General features: G+C 42.0%; 2 protein-coding genes across 43 annotated transcripts in view; one reads left to right on the forward strand and one right to left on the reverse strand.

Moving 5' to 3' along the window:
- Nucleotides 1–10334, forward strand: part of Pbrm1 (polybromo 1) — a 93756-nt gene extending 83422 nt beyond the window's left edge. For 28 of the 42 annotated variants that reach the window (XM_078038449.1, XM_078038441.1, XM_078038456.1 and 25 more), the window contains 4 exons: nt 2870–3025; nt 6124–6194; nt 6304–6520; nt 7498–10334. In XM_078038449.1, the coding sequence (XP_077894575.1) occupies nt 2870–3025; nt 6124–6194; nt 6304–6520; nt 7498–7670 (617 nt within the window). In that variant the 3' untranslated portion in view covers nt 7671–10334. The remainder of the gene's footprint in view (nt 1–2869; nt 3026–6123; nt 6195–6303; nt 6521–7497) is intronic. The other 14 variants (XM_078038455.1, XM_078038467.1, XM_078038468.1 and 11 more) reach the window with 1 other exon arrangement.
- A 3829-nt stretch (nt 10335–14163) lies between these two features.
- Nucleotides 14164–18000, reverse strand: Uqcc5 (ubiquinol-cytochrome c reductase complex assembly factor 5). The gene is made up of 2 exons (XM_005317183.5): nt 17629–18000; nt 14164–14271 (listed from the first exon to the last, which is right to left on the reverse strand). The coding sequence occupies exons 1-2, from the start codon at nt 17777–17779 to the stop codon at nt 14180–14182; spliced, it is 243 nt and encodes an 80-aa protein (XP_005317240.1). The 5' UTR covers nt 17780–18000; the 3' UTR covers nt 14164–14179.
- Nucleotides 18001–20166: the final 2166 nt, after the last annotated feature.

The raw sequence follows: 20166 nt of genomic DNA on the forward strand, positions 1-20166 counted from the left end.
GGTCACCAATGTGCATGACTGCTAAATAGAATACAAAGTCCTTATTCAATTCATTGTGCCCACTCTGTAATGCTTTTCTATTTAATTACATTAAACTGCATTTTCTGTTAGTATCCCAGTCACATATTTAAACCAAAAGCAAAAAGAAAATGATGAATGTGGTTTGCTTGTGTGTGTTGTCTTTGGTTCTGGTAGCCTTAGCAAATCTGACTATTCTTGATTGAATATCTTTGTCTGACATGTCTCCAATGAGAAGCCTGTAGACCACCTCTCGGGCCCCTCCTTTGTGATCTCTCCAAGTCTGGTGAGATCTGTATGTGCCACCTGTGTTTCTTCTCAAGTAGTCTGAACTCTTTCACAGGGAACCCAAGACAGTGTTGTTCAAGGCAGGTTCATTGAGATGCTGTTTTTGTTTTGCTTTATTTTTGTTTTTTTGTTTTTGCTTTTTAAGGAAGAGTAGCATAGGTTAACTTTTCCATTGTTGCTCCTAACTTTTGTGATGGCAAGTTCTCAAATGCGCTGTCGCTGAACTCAGCAGTTGCACTCGCCAAAGCATATCTGAATCATGGCTGTCAGTACTTTCAGTGTAACTGATGTTGATCTAACAAATCTCATAATCGCCTGCTCTATTCCATGGCCCATTTTGGTTAATGGGGTTCCAGAAGTTTTTATAAATCAGGCCTTGAACATGGGGACTTTGGAAGTTAGAATTCCCTCATTGACATCCTGTTTTGTTCTATTTGATGTGATATTGTGGCACTGTGCCCTTGACTACAAAACCCAGGGACATATTTACAAAATGAATACAAACAGCTCAAAACATTTAAAAAAAAAAAAACAGCAGCTGCAGCATTTTAGCTCCCTGTTAGGGAATAACATCATAGAGCTCTGTGGGTGAGAACCTTGGTCCCTCTAGAAAGCCCCGACTCCATTATTAAGGGTGTGTTGCCCAGACTTCTGGGTGTTGGGAGTGAAGGGCAAGCATTCTGGATGGTAAGCAGTCTTTGGTCCACAGTGGGAACTTTGAAGCTAAGAGGGTGATTTTTCACGGGTTTACAGGTTGCTGAGGGCCTGAGTCTTAGCCTTGTCAGTGTCTGAAACCAGCTTTGCTTACAAGCATTGAAGCTCATTTGAACACATGTGACTGGGATAATAAATGCCAAAGTACAGTTTAATGAAGACAATTGTCATGTCTTTCAGTTCTTAATCTTCAATCACAGCCTGTGAAGGCTGCGTTCAGATGGGCTTTTGTAATTGAAAGCAAAGCCTCCTAACATTCTTAAATTTCTCACCTACTTATCCCTAAAAACTATACCTTGTGGTGTGGTTTAAAGGCAGTTTGGTAGCATTGGATCTCCTCATGTTTAGATGATGGCGTCTATTCAAAAGTACTTTTTACTCTCTGAACTCTTTAACAAATGAAACTCGTCCTGTTTCATGTATAGAAATATTATTTTAAGTTTGTTTTATTGGTTTGTATAATTGTAAGTTTTTCAGTCAGTTTTATATATGACTAAGGAAACAAAGTAGTCAATCTCAAGATTTTCAGTGATGTCATAGCTTTAAAAGACTGAACTTTTTATAAATAAATACTTTTGAATAATTCCTAAGGAAAAGTCAGAATGAAATTCTCAGAATCTGGAGTTTTCCACTGTTTCCCATAGTGCCTCTACAAAGAGTATTGAATAAAAACTAGGCTTGGCACTAGTCCCTTAACTCTCCCTTTGCAAGAAGATATGATCAAGTGACTGCACTTCAGGGGAAGCTTTTCAAAATTCTGTTCATCATGATCATTACAAATCCCAGAAAAGTCAAGTTGTTTTTCTTGTTTAAAAAAAATGCTATGTAATCTTAAAGGTTTTTTTGATAGGGAGTCCTTGACATTTGAAAATATTTTATTTTCACCCTTTTTTGCCAAAAATACTTGTTTACTGCAACTCTTCCCTAGCCAGCAGAAGATATTTGTTCTGTGAAGGTATGCTCTGAAAATAAAGGAACAAAAGCCTCTGTGAACAGAAATTCTATACCTTGATTAAAATGCTCCCTGTTAACTGAAGGTTTATATGACGACATTTGTGAGCTTGGAGACAGTGATGACAATTGGCATTTTCTCATGTCAGCAGAGCCTGATTCTCCAGCCATACCTCTGCATGTAGGTTTCTGAGTGCCCCCGAGCTTTGGTTGGCTTGGGAGGATTTAGATTTTTTTTTAAAAAAAACAAGTTTTGAGGTCTAAAGATGAAATATCATTCATTGTGATGCCTCTTAGAAACTTTTCCCCAGCTCAAACCCTAGCACAATTCATTCTTACCTGCAGTGGTGGGGCTAGAAGGGAGAAGGAGTAGATGTAAAAGCCTTGAAAAATTCCTGCCCCCAAGCTGGAGAACCATGCTTTCTGATCAGGACTCTGCACTTCATTTCCCTCCATTCTGATTTCTCCTCATGGGTACCCATGATAAGCATATGAGTGTGGACAGAGTGGAGTGATGGGGTATGTACTGTTCAATTAGAGTTGCAGTCAGCAGAACTGGTCACTCTCCTTGAACAGCTTGCAGTAATTTGGACTTTGGGAAGGCTGTTACTAGAACTCCTCTTCATTATTATTTAAGTGAAAACATAGCATATTTATTCCAGTGAAAATAACTACAAACAATAATGTACTAAGTACTAATTCATCTAGAAATGTGGGGTTTCATATGTGTAGCTTTTTATTTTGTTCATTATTGCAACAAAATAATTGCACTAATTACTGTTATATCATGCAGTACTAAGGGTGCTTTATTCGTTGATAGTGCATGTGGGGGGTTGTTATTACTTAGCTCATGTTGCATGTTAATGATGCATGTCTGAAATTTGTTGTGTCCTTCAAGGCATGATGGGTGGCTATCCGCCAGGCCTTCCACCTTTGCAGGGCCCAGTTGATGGCCTTGTTAGCATGGGCAGCATGCAGCCACTTCACCCTGGGGGGCCTCCACCCCACCATCTTCCGCCAGGTGTGCCCGGCCTCCCGGGCATCCCACCACCGGGTAAGAACTTCATCCTCATTCACTCATTAATCTCATCTTCGTATTCTCTTTTTCCTCCCTCAGCCAGTTCTTCCAGGAGACACCTGCTGCCCACTATGGCCAGGCTTCCCTCACTGAGTACCCCAGAGCTGTCAGCAACAGGGCCTAGAACGTGTTAAGCAGGTGGCACAGCACCTGTGCCCTTGTGGACCTGGCTGCCTGACAGTAGCACAGGGTGCAAGAAGGCAAAAGCCAGACTCAGCAGACCAAGAGGCAGGACAAATACTCAAATAATACAACATATGCCAAAAAGCCAGCCAGCCAGCCTAGAAATCTTGCACCCTCTGATCAGGGAATGAAGTTTCCCAGATTGCTAGCTCAGGGTCATATTAAAATGCTTTTTTCATCTGAATGCATTTTTTCATCTAGTGCAATTCTTACCTCACATGGTCTTCTGTGTAGAGTTCATCTCCTCATCAAACAACCCTGCTAAGGGGATTGTAGAGTTCCAAATACTCTTCAGAAATCCTCCCCTCACTGTCTTGGGAACAAAAAGGAAGGAGGGAAATAAATTTGCATTTAATTTTCTGTATCTGAGTCCCTTAAGAAGCATGACATAACATTTTTAAAGAACAGCGTAGCCCACCCTAGTAAACACTGATTTGTCTGTCAGCAGAAGTTCTTACATGTATAGTATATAAATGGAGCCCAGAAGTAGCTACATTTAGTTTCACTTTATAATGAATTAGCAAGCTGATTATTTTAAAGAAAAAGGAAAATTGTAGCTTCTCATATTGCTATCATATGCAAAAGAACTGACTCTTGGCTATAATCTATTAGAAGGAATGTGGCCTTTAGATAACTTGGAATAGTATTTGCTCCATTATCTAAGATAATCGGGTAAGAGCCCAACCCAGATAAAATGTGGTTGGAAACTTATCAGGTTTGCTTATACCAACCAGTCTTGGACCTAGCGAACATAGAGTTTTGCAGGGTCCAAACAATGCTGAAGAGGTTAGATACAGCAGTGTGTTGGGTTAACAAACCTGGTGGCCTGACCTGGAGCCTCCAGCCACACTCTTTCTGAGTACTGCTTAGATAACAGCTATAACTCCACTGAAGTATTTTTCCACATGTTCCTAGAGGAGGAAATGTTTTTGGAGGTAGGTGTTTCTCTCTGGAAATGGTGACCTATTGTGTGAATTGCTATGGCAGCAGGAGTCAGTCATAAAATAGGTGTTACCCGTGTGGTGGGTGGACTTGGCCTTAATTCTCTGCCCTCTCACCTTGGCACAGGGTATCTGAGTCAGTGAGACCATGTTGGAGTTGTTCCATTCTAGATGTATGTACTCAATGGGAAGCCATGTCTAAGGCCCTGGGTAGGAGCTGTCTTTTGGTGGGTGTGGGGCATACCTGTTCTCCCATCCCCTCTTTCAGATTCTAAATCACATTTGAAGGAAGCACAACACCCCTGGTTATAGTGAGGGAGACAGGAAAGAACCCCCTTGGTATGTACATGCACATGTCTAATCAGACTTTTAGGAGCCCAGGATTCAGGGAATTCCTGTGGTCACTCAGCTCACATTGTCACTGGCTGCCCCTGGCATGGCAGTTGTAAACAGAGGGAGAAGAGGGGTTTGCTAATTTGTTTGTGCTGCCCTGCAAAGCAATGATGTAGGCAGCTTACGGAGCCCCTTTATGTGTGGAGTCTAAGGTAGGTGAGTATCCTAGAAAAGGGGCTGGGTCTAGTAATATATTGCTGAAGCAGCAGTTTACCCAACACCACCTCTTCATTCATTCACAGATAACCATCAGGATCCTACTGTGATGATCCAGGTACACTTAAGTACTTGAAATATAAAAAATCCCTGCTTTTTAAATGGAAGTTTGATTTTACTTGATTTTTTTTCCTCTTAACATATAAGAGGATGCCTATACTTCCTGGAAGTGGCATTTAACAACTCTGAACCTTAGAATAATGGATTGATTCTGCTTAATCGAAGTGCCAGCATTTTTAATCCAGAGGAACTATAGATTTTGAAGTTAGTTCCTTCTACATAGCCAGCAGGACTTTAAAAATAGCTTAACATGGTTTTAGTTGTGGTTTGTTTGTTTTTTTTTTTTTAATTAATGGATTCTTTTTTTTTTTTTTTAGAGAGAGAGAATTTTTAATATTTATTTTTTAGTTTTCGGCAGACACAACATCTTTGTTTGTATGTGGTGCTGAGGATCGAACCCGGGCCGCACGCATGACAGGCGAGCGCGCTACCACTTGAGCCACATCCCCAGCCCCGCCCGGTTTGTTAGTTTTTAATGAACTGGGTCCCTTGCCAATTTTTATATTTTACCTGAATAGATAAAAATATCCTTAGATACTAAATTTAGGATATGTCATTGTTAACAATTGTGAGCAAACAATTACTAGTGAACATTCAGCAAGGGAAGTTTAATTATTACCAGAGACAGAATAAATATAGTAGGGTCATGAAGTCTTTGTTCTTTTGTCATTTTGCATCTGAAGCAATAGCAGCAAGACTACTCCACTAATACATCATCCATTTTCAGAGTACTGTTCTATCATTAGCTTTAGTGACTCCAGTTAGAACTAGATGCTGATAGTCTGCAAGGAGACAGCAAGGCAGCACCTCCAACCTCTACAAAGCCCAGTTAACTACTTCCACAACCTCTTCTATCATGTCCCTCCTATGTTAGCACTTTGCTTATTGCTGAGCCTGATTTCAATACCATTTCCACAGGCTGCAGTTAGAGAATAATGTGTTGTCGAAAGAAATGTACCTTAAAAATAGAGGTGTATTCTGACTATAACTCACTTACTGAAATACTAGAATTTTATGCAGTGTTCAAATCAATCCTAAACTATGAGTAATGGATGTACATCTGACAAGGTCTACTAGCATTGTGCATTAGGTACCTAGAAACCAAGGAATGCAGATTTTCTATTTGACTCTTGTTCTGGATACTTAGGTTTCCTATCCACACTCAAGGGCAGAGGTGCATAGGTTGGCATTATCAAATGACATCATTTCTTATCAAACAATAGTTTTTTTCATCATCTCAACCCAGAGCCTCTAATTGTATCATTGCATTCTGAATTATAGGTGTGATGAACCAAGGAGTGGCCCCTATGGTAGGGACTCCAGCACCAGGTGGAAGTCCATATGGACAACAGGTGAGCCCCCAGTTTGATTTTCCTAGGACTCAAGAGACTTCTAGACATCTTCCTTCTCAACAATGCAGAGTATCTTTTTGTCTCACCATGTGGTCACATATTCTTTCAGGTGGGAGTTTTAGGGCCTCCAGGACAGCAGGCACCACCTCCATATCCTGGCCCACATCCAACTGGACCTCCTGTTATACAACAGCCAACAACACCCATGTTTGTGGCTCCCCCACCGAAGACCCAGCGACTTCTTCACTCCGAGGCCTACCTGAAATACATTGAGGGACTCAGTGCTGAGTCCAATAGCATTAGCAAATGGGACCAAACTCTAGCAGGTAAGGAGAGTCCTTCTAAATAAGCCTTTGCAAAGTGTGTTCTTCCTCCTCATGATACTGTTAGCTCTTAACAAACACCCTCCACCTTTTGGGGGGGGGGGCATAGGGGAGTACCAAGGATTCAACTCAAGGGCACTTAGCTTCTGAACCACATCCCCAGCCCTTTGAGACAGGGCCTCACCAAGTTGCTGAGGCTGGCGTTGAACTTGCAAGTCTCTTGCCTTAGCCTCTCAAGCCACTGGGATTACAGGTGTCTGCCACTGTGCCCAGCTAGCAGACATCCCTTTTTCTTATACCTGTACAATAAATTATGTCTTAGAATGGCCTAGAACTTCTTTTTACACATTGACATCACACTCTAAAAATGGGTTTTTAAACTAATTTCAAAGCTTTGTTTTGTTTATAAGCATCCCAACTGTCTTTTCAAGTATATTAAATATCTTTCAGGCATTAGTGTAGATGGCAGATTTTTAAAAAGAAAAACATCAAAAACATGTTCCCATTAGTCTGTAAGTTACTTCAATAGACTTAATGTATTTTCAGTACATAGTTTCTACTTATTCTTTATTTTAAACCAAATTTGATAATTTAAGAGTAGAAGGTATGATTTTCCCTTCACATATTTACCTTCTTAGGCACTTTTGTATTAAATGTTTTGTGGGCCAGGCATGGTGGCACATGCCTATAATCCCAGTGGCTCAGGAAGCTGAGGCAGGAGGATTACAAAGCCAGCCTCAGTAACTCAGCAAGGCCCTAAGAAACTTGGCGAGACCCTGTCTCAAAATTAAAGAGAAAGGGGAGCTGGTGAGATGGCTCAGTGGTTAAATGCCCCTGGGTTCATTCCCTTGTACAAAAAAATAAAAAACATTTTTTGTTTTCTGGCGTAATAAACCATCAGCCTTTTAGCCTTTAGAACCAAGAGACTTTTTGTTACCTTAAAATTCCAATTTCTGTTTTCTTTACACTTTAATTTTTAGCTCGAAGACGTGATGTCCATTTGTCAAAAGAACAGGAGAGCCGCCTCCCCTCTCACTGGCTCAAAAGTAAAGGGGCCCACACCACCATGGCAGATGCCCTCTGGCGTCTACGGGATTTGATGCTTCGAGACACCCTCAACATTCGCCAAGCGTACAACCTAGAAAACGTTTAGTAACAACATTATGTTTTGTTTTGTTTTGTTTTTTTATAGAAGCATAAAGAGTTGTGGAACAGTAGCCATTTTAGTTACTGGGGGTGGGGGGAAGGAACAAAGGATGATGATTTTTATTGCATTTTACTGTACATCACAAGGCCATTTTTATATAAGGACACTTTTAATAAGCTATTTCAATTTGGTTTTGTTATATTAAGTTGACTTTATCAAATACACAAAGATTTTTTGGCATATGTTTCCTTTGTTTAAAACCAGTTTCATAATTGGTTGTATATGTAGACTTGGAGTTTTATCTTTTTACTTGTTGTGATGGGACTGAAACCATCCAAGGTTTTGTCTTGGCTTGGGGTTTTGGGGGGTTTTTGTTTTGTTTTGTTTGGGATTTGTTTTGTTTTGTTTTGTTTTTTACAAAAGAAAAAAATGAAAAAAAAACACAAGAGTTTACAGATTAGTTTAAGTTGACAATGAAATGTGAAGTTGGTCCTAGTTTACATCTTAGAGAGGGTAGCGTGTTTGTATATGTTTCATGTGCCTGAATATCTTAAGCCACTTTCCCAAAAAGCTGTTTCTTACAAGTAAAGTGCTTTCTTTGAAAGGTTGTTTAGATTATGGGTGTTTGAGAGACATGGCACATTTGCTCTGTTAACTCAGAGGCTCACTATAGAAATCTGTGGTCAATGTTGTGTGTCCACCCACAGCCTGTGTGCCTCCCAAATTCCTGGAGGGAATGCAGTTTTTCTTGTGCCGAGTTAGACATCTATGGTGTCAAGTGGTTTTGCAGAACATGTTCATAGCCCTGAATTATATCTAGTCTTGGCAGGTAAGTTTAAGGGTACTTTTGATCTGTTTCTAATGAATTTGCAACTTATGCCTATATATGTTAGATGAGTTTGAAATTTCAAATCTATTACATTGAAAACTTCAAAGTTCATCTTGAGAAAAGCATAGAGGTATGCATGGAGGTGATTTATTTTTAAGCATAACACATAACATAAGGAAGGAAGTGTGTAATTGGATCTGAGCTGTGTCATGAGCATAATTGTGACATACGGTAGATTACCTGCACTTGCAAATGTTTCATAGTCATTGTTTCTTTATTATCAGTTGTGGCATTTTTTTTTTCTTCTAAGTTTCAGGGTTGTAATTCTCAATCAGAAATTTATTTCTTCCTAAAATATGTTTTTCAATTTAGCTTGTGCTTTTGAATTATAGGAGAAGGGAATCATAATTTAAGAAAAATGCTCACTAAAGAGACCATTATGGATCCCAAACACTTGGGTTTGGTGACCTCGTCTTTCTTATATGGCCCTAGAATAAACATTTGGAGGCAGCATATGCTGCTTAGATGGTAGGAAACTGCAAACATGGAACATTACTTCACTTGGTGGTGTGTTTTTGAAACCTGCTTTATTGTAACAGGATGGTTGCATTGTCAAGGTGAAGCTTCCACACTGCTGTTTGTAAGTTGAGAGAGGGTACTTTTTTCCTTTTAATCTGCTCTGAATCAATACCCAGATGTTTAATTACCATACTTAATAAATCATGAGGGCAAAAGATTATAGAATGGAAAAAGTCTGTTGTATCTAGATAATTACAAGGAGGCCCTTGTAATTTAATTGCCATTAGTCAACCACTGGATCTCAGTTTGCATCAAGTATTTTAAATAATTTTGAATTTTAAAAAATATATTGCAGTAGTATTTCAGTACCTTATTGTTAAACTGAATCAGATAAAGAAATCTCCAATTCCTGGTTATTTCGACCATTGAATCATCATGGACTGTGTAATGCAATCAGATTCTTTTCTTTTTAGACATCCTTGAATTACACCAAAGAACCTGAAACTTAATTTTGGTTAAATTATTTATTTATTTCATACATTCATTTTATTTCCCTTTTTAAGGTCTGGATGAGACTTTTTGGGGGAACTTCTAAAAACTCTTCACTGTGGGCCACAGGGGCACTTAGAAACAGAGCGCTCCTCCTCCAGGCTCCTTCCCAGTACCTTAGGAGCTCCTTAAGGCAGTGCAGAGCCAGCCCAGGGTGCCAATAGGCAGGCCCTAATTAAGTTTAAAAATAAAATAAACTATTTATTTTAGAATCATGTCTTTCTATGTACTAACTTGGAGAATATCAGTTAATATTTAGAATATAAGATTTGAGGTGAACCATCTTCCAAAAAAGAAAAATAAAAAAGTCCTGACATAAGAAAGTACAGGTAAACAGTACATCTTTTCTCCCATGAGTTTTAGGAACTGTAGTAATGTGGCTTAGAAAGTATAATGACCTAAATGTTTTTAAAATGTAAGTTCCTGTGGAGAAGAACTTTGTTCATTTGGAGGGAGGGGCCTATAGATTTAAAATAGAATGTTTGTCAGCTGATTTAAAAGGCCTTTAATTGATATTTTTTTTAACTCACCCTCCTCTTCCGATGAGGAAGAATTGAGGGGAGGACAGTTACTTGTGTAAAATCCCCCAAATTGATGGTATTAACTTCTCAGCTTGAACCTTTCCAGACCTGATTAAAATTTGGTTTATTCTAATTTCTGTATCATATCATCATCTGAGGTTTAAGTGGTTACTAGTCTTATAACATGTATGTATCATATGTTTGTTCATTTAAAGCTTTTTAATCCAAATAAAAATGGAGTTTGCAAAGTGATTTGGATTAACCAAGTTTGGTTGTTCTGTTAAAGCTGTGTCACATGTTAGTTTTGAGCAGATTGAAGAAAAGCAATCCTGCAAGCCCCAATTTCATGCTGATGAGGATATGACTGCCAAGTGGAAATGCAAAGTCATTATGCAACCCCCTGGTTCAGGGTTCAGGCTGCATTTCCACAGATGCCAGATGTATTCAGACTGCAGCATGAAGTGCCCCATACCATGTCATACCCTTTGGGTAGCAGTCAAGGAATTCCTAGCACTCCTCAGGATGGGCAGAAATGCAGATTGAAATTGAAGAGCACGTTTCTGAGAGCAGAAGGTGAGGGAAGCGTAAGTTCTAAAAATATGACTGTGCTTTTAATAGAAAATATTGGTTAAAAAAATAAACTATTCTCTCAGTATCCCTTCTGTTCTGAGTATAGAGTGGACTCCCATCTGTGACCATGAGCATATTTTGAAAGATCACTGATGTATAAACACCCCAGCTGAGCACTGTGAGCAAAAAGTTTCAAATATTACTCTTCCTTTTTTTTGCTTAGAAGTATGCCAGGTCAGCTAAATGCAAGAAAACTCAATACTAAACAAACGAAGACTGTTCTTTTTTCCCATTTTGGGTATTTGTAGTATTCGTGTCTTGGGGGTTGCACATAAATGTGGCAAGAAACTCCAAATTTAAAATATATATGTAGTCTAAGTACTGATACTGCTTGACTGGGAGAGAAATTGATTTAGAAAACACCATAGTACAAGAGTTAAATTTTTCTCAAGAGAGGTAGCTCAGCTGGACAAAGTGGCACACATCTATGTTCTCAACAACTGATGATGCTGAGGCAAGGGCATTGCAAGTTTGAGGCCAGCCTCAGCAACACAGCAAATCCCTGTCTCAAAAAAATAGGGATGTAACTCAGTGTTAAAGTGCCCCAGGGTTCAATCCCCAGTACCACCAAAATAGAAAAAAAGAGAGGTAACTAAGTGTGAAGAATTTGTACAAAAAAAAAAAGAGGTCCAAGATGATTAAGTCAAAACATCAAAGATTTAGGTAAGGCTTCCAAAATAGAACTGCCAGATGGGACAAAAATAACCCTCTTTTATTTACCATTCACCTTATTTTTTTTATCAATTCAGATGATAAAGTGAAGCTTTAAAACTCATGATCTTTTCCCCTTAACATAGTGGAGCAGTGGAGATAGATTTCTAGCAATAAATGCTAGAAAAAGTACTGTAGTTCTTAATGTTTGAAACATAAGTTTTTAAAATTTTTGGCCTTCTAGTTCACACTAGGGGATACTACCATTGTACAATCAGCATATAAAAACACTGGGTTTCTTTTCGTTTAAATGTCTTTAAGTCAGGTAGAGTCAATATTCCTAGGGAGAGTATTAAAAAGATTTTTTGAGGTGACTGGGGGTGTAGCTCAGGTGAGCGCTTGCTTCCTATGCACAAGGCCCTGGGTTTGCTCCCAGCACCCCAATGCTGAAGAGTAAAAAGCTTGCATCTTGATCAACAAAGGTGAGTTCTTATAGCATCCAAAATAACGTGCTCTGAAAATGGGTCTTAAATACAGTCATTGCTTTACTAGTCTACCTGCCTTGAAATCGGGCATTATCCTGACATTTTCAAAGTTTGTTTTCCTATAATAAATCAGCATTCTGTTGGGTGTGGTGCAGGAGGACTGCAAGTTCAAAGCCAGGCATGGCCACTTAGCAAGATCTGAAGTAACTTATAAAGGACCTATCTCAAAATAAGTAAAAGTGGGGATGTAGCTTCTGGTAAAACACCCCTGGATTCAATCCCAACACCACAATAAAATAAATTACTCCAACAGGAAGTCACTTTTCTAGGAAAACCCTTGAGAAGAATAGCACAGAACTAATGATTGGGGGAAAAGTAGGGGTTAAGCCAGTTAAGGATTACTATAGACAGAAGCTGAGGAATGGTTTTATTGGCATTTATTGGTCTTTATAAAAGACTTGAGTGTTACATATTCTCTATATGTATCAAATATACTTCTAAAACTGGGAGTGTGTGAGAGGAAATACAGAATGTGGCTGTGTCGCTGAGAATCATACAGTTTATGCAGCAGTTCAATCACTAGTGTCAGGTTCATCACACTCCAGATGACACAACTGGGTAGGGGATTGTATGCAATACTCTACCTGATAGTGTTGGTCATTACTGGCCTTCACACTTAAGCCACCTCCCAGTGGAGATGCTGAACTCATAGGTAATCTGTGATGAGATCTGAGTAGTGATTCTTTATTTCCCAACATTTGTTCCAATATAAGATGACAAGCATGACTAGGAAAAAAATCTCTTAAAAAAAAAATGCAGGAGACATTTGTGCCAGAGATAATTAACTTTATTCCCTGTGGCCCTTGGCGTCAGCTTCTTTGTTCTGTCACAAAAGTTAGAAACTTTTGAAACTCAGTCTTCTTTAGAATATAGGTATTTTCTTATTTGCTAAGATATTGGATGTAGTTATCCAGGCATGTAAATATGCCTTTACTTCTTCCACCAGTGACCCAAACTTGTGCTAAATGGCATTGCCATATTCTCACTCAGTAGACTGCACCTCTGATCTGGATCAACTCTGTAGTTTCCCTGTCTTATGGGAGGGAGCAGTTCTCTATCTTTAGCAGCTGAATGAAAGAACAGCACTTTGATCATCAAGGGGCATGAATCATGGAGTCCTGCTTTCCTGTGCAAGGGAGTTCATAAGAGCACTAATAGCAATTAGTGTGTCAGGAATTCCCACTACCCTCCTGAAGAGTTTATAAACTGGTAGCAGACAGAAATGTAATCTGCACAATTTTCCTAGTTTAGGTGACCATAACAATGAAGATCTTTTATGTTCATGACTTAATTTTAATTCTGCAACGAAAGGTTACCACCAAGCATGGTCTCTAATATCAGCAACTCCAGAAGCTGAGGCAGGAGGATCAAAAGTTCAAGGCCAGTCTCAGCAACTCCATGAGGCCCTATCTCGAAATAAAAAATGAAAAGGGCTAGGGATGTAGATCAGTAGCACCCCTGGAGGTGGGGAATTGGGTTTTTTGTTTTGTTTAAAAAACAAAGAGCTTCACAAATAATTCAAACTGTACTGAAAAGCATCCTGGTTGCTGTATTCAAGAAATATTTCACAGGGTGAGGGGATGTAGCTCAGTGATAATACTTTCCTCTAGCATGTGTAAGGCCCTGGGTTTGATCCTCAGAACTGCAAAAAAAGAAAGTAGAAAAACATTTTATGGTACATGCCAATACTCAGGAGGCTGAAGCAGGCAGATCACAAGCCTCAACAATTTAGTCTCAAGAAGGGCCGGGTTGCCAGAGGCAGTGACATAGGCATGTAATCTCAGTGGCTTGGGGAGGCTAAAGCAGGAAGATGACAAGTTCAAAGCCAGCCTCAGCAATTTAGCAAGACCCTGTCTCAAAATAAAAAGGGCTTGGGTAAATGTGGCTCAGTGGCAAAGCACCCCTGGGTTCAATCCCCAGTACAAAAAAGGAACTAGGTTCATTGGATAGATAAGTAGGTGTTTTAGGAGGAATATTCTTTATATAAGTACTATCCAACAGTAATTTGGGAAGTACTCAAGCAGAGACTGCAAAACTATGAAAATTCTTTAAAAAGGCAATTCTTAGGATAATGTGCAGCTGTGAGAACAAGACTTTGGGAAGGGTACATTTTTTTTTTTAAGTTGTTGATGGACCTTTATTTTATTATATACAGTGCTGTGAATCAGACCCAGTGCCTCACACATGCTAGGCAAGTGCTCTACCACTGAGCCACAACCCCACCCTGTAAGAGTAAATTCTTGAGGAAAAAAAACTAGTGAAAATTCATATTCATTTTATTGATTGTTGAAGTTCAGTCTCAGATGTGTCATCCAGGCCTTTCTGATACTGTCTTTCTGAGGCTTTTCTTCGGTAGACATCATCTGTATTAAACAAAAACTGTGCTTAGATTTTTAAGAAACTGAGGAATTAAAAATACTCAGAATTCAATCAGTAGTCTCAAGTCTATTGCCTGTTTCTGAATTTCAACATTAATGTTTAATCTAGTGCCAAAATATAATTTAAAACAAAATGAGTTAAATGACCACTGTTTATGTAAGAGTCCTAGATTTAAAATAACAAGCTAAATATCAGTATCTTCAAAGATAGGGTCATGTCCTGGCCCATCTCTAAGTAGTGTTTTAGGAGTTTCCTCACTTCTTATTCCCACTCCCTCCCACCTTTTTTAATTTATTTATTTTTGTTTGTTTGTTTTTCTGCTGTAGTATTGGGGATTGAACTTGAAGCCTCATGCATGTTAAGCAAGTACTTGTTCTACCACTGAGCTACATCCCCAACCCTCTCCCATGGTTTCTGTTCTGCTCTCTGACATCATCCTTAACTAAAACCTAGCTCCTCAAAGGCTCTTGGCTGCTGCTTCTCCCACACTCCAGACCTCGGGATGAGATAGGGAGGTCAGTTTCCTTGTTCTCAGCCTCTATGTCTCCAGACTATTGATTATCCTTCTTCAAGTAAAAAATCTTCCTGTGGGTAGCACACACCTGTCATCCCAGCTACTCAGGTAGCTGGAGGTTGATCACAAGTTTGAGGTCAGCCTCAGCAACTCGGCAAGATCCTCAACAGTTGTTCAGCTGTTGAGTTTTGTTGTCTTAAAAAAAAAAAAAAATGGGATGTAACTCAGTAGCAAAGTGGCCCTAGGTTCAATCTCTAGTGCCATGGTTTTTTTTGTTCTGTTTTAAATCCTCTTCCTATAAGGCTTATGCCATTTGACAGCCACCATCTTCTCTGTACTGGCACCTGCACATGCCCCTTCAATTTGAAAACCCTGGTTTAGGCTCCTTGCCTCATCTTGTGCCTTCTCCATAGGCATCATGATTAATACCTTTTTTTTTGGGGGGGGGGGTGCTGGGAATTGAACCTAGGGCCCTGCATGCTAGGCAAAAATTCTACCACTAAGCTACACCTCCAGCCCTTTTGGGTTTTTGTTTGAGACAAGATCTCACTCAGTTGCCTAGGTTGGCCTTGAACATGGATCCTTCTGCCTCGGCTTCCAGAGTAGCTGAGATGACAGATTCAATATCAGCTGCTTCACACACCCTCAAAGCCCCAAGCAGCCATTAATCCAAATTCCTCTCTTTTCTATGCTTCACCCTTCTTGCAGTGTATTACAAAGCCAGCCAATGCCTCTTGACTGGGTATACTGAGATGTGTGACAATCCAGTGTCCTCAGCCATGACCCTCACCATTCTTTCCTCACCCCCACCTAGCTACTCATCATAAAACACTCTTGCAGCTAACTTCCAAGGGCTATTCGCCCCACCAAGCACTGATCCCATCCTCTCTCTCTCCTTTCTGATCAACATTTGCCTAGCCTCCAGTCTTTCTGAGAGCAGGGGGTTACCTTCCCTTTACAGGGTCAAAATTCCTTAATCTCCTTTCTTCTGTGATAACAAACCTTCCTGGTGTCCATCCTTGCCTCTCAGTCACCCTAAACATGTTGGTTATTTGACTTTTTCATCACAATTTGCCTGTGAATGGTTCACAAAGCCATTCACAGGTTTCTGGCCCACGTCTGCTTCCTGACCTTCAGGTTTTTATAAACCATCTCCTTAGCACATCCCAAATGGGGCCCAGGGATCACACTGCCTGTGTTCAGCACCTTCAGGAGAGTTACCCCTGCCCCAGCATCCAGGTCTCATGTCTTAAGCCCACTTAATCACCTGGCTTTGTTACCCTTTGGGCTGTCTCAACTCTCACCTACTTCTTGGCATCCCTTCTGCCTCAAAGTAGACCTGGCTACCATCTGAACTCCGGACAACCACACAGCCTAGGTGTTCTTACCAATCTCTCCACAAGGAGCTGCTTCAAACCCTTCAGTCCTTGGGATATATTCTTGGTTCTGCAGTCCCTATGTAGCTCTGCTAGACACCTCTCTAGCCACTTTACACCTCCCTCTGCTTGTCTGCTTCAATTTTTCAAACACAGAATACACACAAGGCCTCCAGTTCTCAGCACTGCCATGAAGACTCAATTCTACAGAACTTGCATCTGGCTGACAGTCTTCAGAGCCTGCTGTACCTGGTAACTGCTTCCAGAAGCCTTCCCTGCACCATCTAGTCCAGGGATGTGCCCACCCAACACTCCTGTGCTCCTCTCAGCACTGATCAAATAGTAAACCATCTCCCTTTTTTCCTCCCCCAGTCCCCGGTACTGGGGATTAAACTTTCATGCTAGATAAGTGCTGTACCCCTGAGAGCCACATCCCCAGACCTGATGGTAACTGGGTTTTATGTTTGTTTGGTACCAGGAATTGAACTCGGGGACACTGGCCCACTGAGCCACATCCCCAGCCTTATTTTGTATTTTATTTAGAGACAGGGTCTGAGTTGCTTAGCACCTCACTTTTGCTGAGTCTGCCTTTGAACTCTGCTATACTCAGCCACCACACCCAGCCAACTCTGATCTTTCTTTCCCATTAGCTCTCTGGCAGTAAAAAACCTCTGCCTTGTTCATTAGATCCTCTCATGGATGTTCAATAAATAGAATGGTAGAACAGAAGGAAGCACTAAAGTTCCAATTAAAAAAATAAGAGTCGGTGGGGCTGGGAGCATATAGCTCAGTAATAGAGCAGTTACCTAGCTAGTGTGAGTCCCTGTGTTCCATCCCCGACACCACAAATAAATAAATAAAAATTCACAAGTGATATATTTCAGAAGAGGGAAAGCAGAAAGGGCCTAGGAGTTGGGGAAGTCTTCCTGAAAGGAACTAGTCTGCCCAGAGATAGTGCTCAGCTAAGCAATGTCAGGCATTCTTTTCACAGTGCTGAGCATCTTGCTCCAGGCCAAAGACCTGGTGCCAGTGACTGCCCTCTTAAGACAATGGTGATTAGGCAGGCTCCCTCCAGGGTGTGGGCTGAAGAGTTCTGAGAGGACAGTTAATAGGGATTTCCATGAATCCTCAGGATCCACCCCCTCTTCTGTTGTTTGTGAGCTATCCTGTTCCTTAGGCTTGGCTCAAAGTCAAGGGTGAAGGGCAAGCTTGAAAAGTGCAGGAAAGGTCGCAAGGCTGGACGTCAATGTGCAAGACGTACAGAAGAGCCGGCGCCATAGGCGGGGTCAACTGCCAAGTGAATGGAACAGTGCTAGCCCTTCCGACAAGAATAAAAAGCAGCTCGGCGCTAAGGAGAATAAGCGGTCTGCAATCTAATACCCCCAGGAAACGGATCCCTGCCATCTCATGCCTCCCTGAAGGGAAAGGGAGGCTACTACACCCCCACTTACAGAAGGTCTCCTGGCCCACGCGCACGTTAATCATGATCCACTCCATTGTTCCTCCCAGGATGAAAAAGAAAGGCAGGAACCTGTAGAGGCCGAGTCGCTCCTTCCCGGGCACCCACTGCAGAACTCGCCTCACCTGGGCCCTGGAGAACATGCTCGATTGAGGTTGTGGCTCTGGGTGCGATGGAACCAGGTGCGACTGAAGCTGAAGCCGCCCTGCCCGTCCTCGCTGGGTTCGGCGACCTAGGCGATGAGTGACCGCAGCCGAGTCACTGCCCGGCGGCTGCAAAAATTTGGGAGCTAAAGCTGACCTCCAGGCCTAATCCCTATGCAGCTCAGCCAATCAAACTGCTGCTGTTGAGACGCGCATGCTCCTTGAGAAGGAGCCTGAAAAATACGGCGCATGCGCCTCGGCACTGGAGGCCGGGCGGCCCCTATGGGGCGGAGCCTCCGACGTGGCTTGGACTCGGCCCCGCCCCATGGCCTCCCTAGTGTTGGCCAGAGCTCTGAGTAGACCGCCGCGCCCCCTACTCTGCCACCGCCATCTTTTTTTTCTAATACCCTGACAGAGTGATAGTCTATGAGGGACTAATAGTGTGCTGCACCATTCTCTAAAATGCAATTACGAAACGCCTTGCTTTTATTTCAGGGACATGATTGGTGACCAAACTTCTAAAATATCTGAATTTGATATGCACTGTTGAAAGCTGAACTTTACACAACAGAAGTTTGAGCATCTGTGACAACCCTAAAATAAAACTGTCCTGAATGGGCACTTACAATAATACAGGCATTTATAGAAAGTTTTTATGCATCACCTTTTGACAGGGTTGGGGCGGGGAGGATGAGGGCGGGGAGAAAGGGAGGGGTCCTGCCATGTTTCCCTGGCTGGTCTCAGCCTCCCAGTAGCTGGGAAAACGTGCTTGTATCACCTCTTTATCCACAATAAGCGCAGCTCAGCATGATGGTTAATGAGCGTGTCTGAGGAATTCCCTTAGCTGGGGCTGTACTTCAGTTCCCCAACCCATGAAACAGGGGACTTTTTCTGCTGCTGTGAAGATTTAGTGAGATGATAAGCATTGAATGTAGTGCCTGGAACACAGTAATTGATCAACTAACATTAGCTCTAACATTAATTATGATGATGATTTACTGATCCACTTCACATGTATTCCCTGAACTGAGAAATTAAGAGATTAAGCCAAAAAAAGCAAAGCTCTGACTCCAGAGCCTTCACTCATTATATCCTCTCACTTTATCACTGTTTTCTGAAAATACCCTAAGAGGCTGTCACTCTGTTACCTAGGGATAAAACTGGAGGAACAGCTTTGACAAGGCAGTCAAATATTAGGCAATCTAAAAAAATCAAATGAAAACTTAGATCCCAAAAGGTAGCTTAGTGATGAGAAGAGAAAGTGCAAGCAGGGCCCCAAGAGAGGGTTATAGGACAGCAGTAAGGTCTCTAGCTGCCTATAGTACAATCCACCCTGGATGGCCACCCAGAAAGTGGGCATAAAAGCTTAGCACTTGCTCCTGTTCCTTTTCTTTATCTCTCTTCCTTCTCTCCCCACCCGCTGCCCCCACCTTTCTTTCAAGGTCCTGATTCTTAGGTAAGTTTTCTACTACCGACCTACATCCCCAGAACCTGCTCACGTTTCTCTTAGCGGTTCTGTGGGGGTGGACCACCCAGGACCTCCACCCGCATGGAAGAGGTTCACGTGAGGCTAGATTCCCAGCACCTGCCTAGGTCACTGGGGCGTGTGCAGACACCTCTCCCGCCCCCAAGCTCACCTTTAGGCCTCAATATCTTTCAGCACCCAACCCAGGACCTGGCACACTAGGTTCTCAGCCCAAGTGCAGTAATGTCATAACATGAACACAACCTTAAACTCAGCAAGCCACCCCGGGAAACAATATGTATCCAGCTGGCAGGCTCATCAGCGTGCTGGGTGGGTCTCCATGAGGTACACCTGCAGGCCCAGAAAACAGACGAGTAGAAAAAATGCAAGAAGAGCGTATTTGCAAGAAAAAGGAGGAAATTCTTTGTAAAGTCTCCAGCAACCAGGCATCTCAACAGGAGGCCTCTTCAGGCAAAGGTGAGTGGGGCGGGCCAGTGACACCAAGCTAAGGTCAGAACCAGGTGGGTGCAGTGATCCTTGGCCCCAGTCCTGAAGCTCACGCCCAGGAGTCCGGTTCTGAATTAAAAGGGGTCACCTGGGTTGAGCACCGGCAGCACAAAGAGGCTGCCATGCAGGTCCAGCGGTCTCATCCAGCGTGGGGCTGCAGCAGGGAGAGCGCGGGCAGGGCTCTTTATCCGCTAGATAAGTGAGTGAAGTGGCCCGGGCTCCGGTCAGCGGACAGTCTGAGATCGGAGCAGGGGAACAAGGCCATGGGGCAGGAGGACTCAGGGACTTCGGGAAAGTAGAGGAGGCGCTGGGGTCAGAAGGACCCAGAGGCCGGGGGAAAGGAACGGAGAACCCGGGAGTAAGCGTAAACTCGCGCGCGCCTGCCTTTTCCCCTCCGCGCCTCGGCGGTCCGGAG

This window comes from Ictidomys tridecemlineatus, chromosome 2, assembly GCF_052094955.1.
Source record: "Ictidomys tridecemlineatus isolate mIctTri1 chromosome 2, mIctTri1.hap1, whole genome shotgun sequence".
Classification (NCBI taxonomy): domain Eukaryota; kingdom Metazoa; phylum Chordata; class Mammalia; order Rodentia; family Sciuridae; genus Ictidomys; species Ictidomys tridecemlineatus.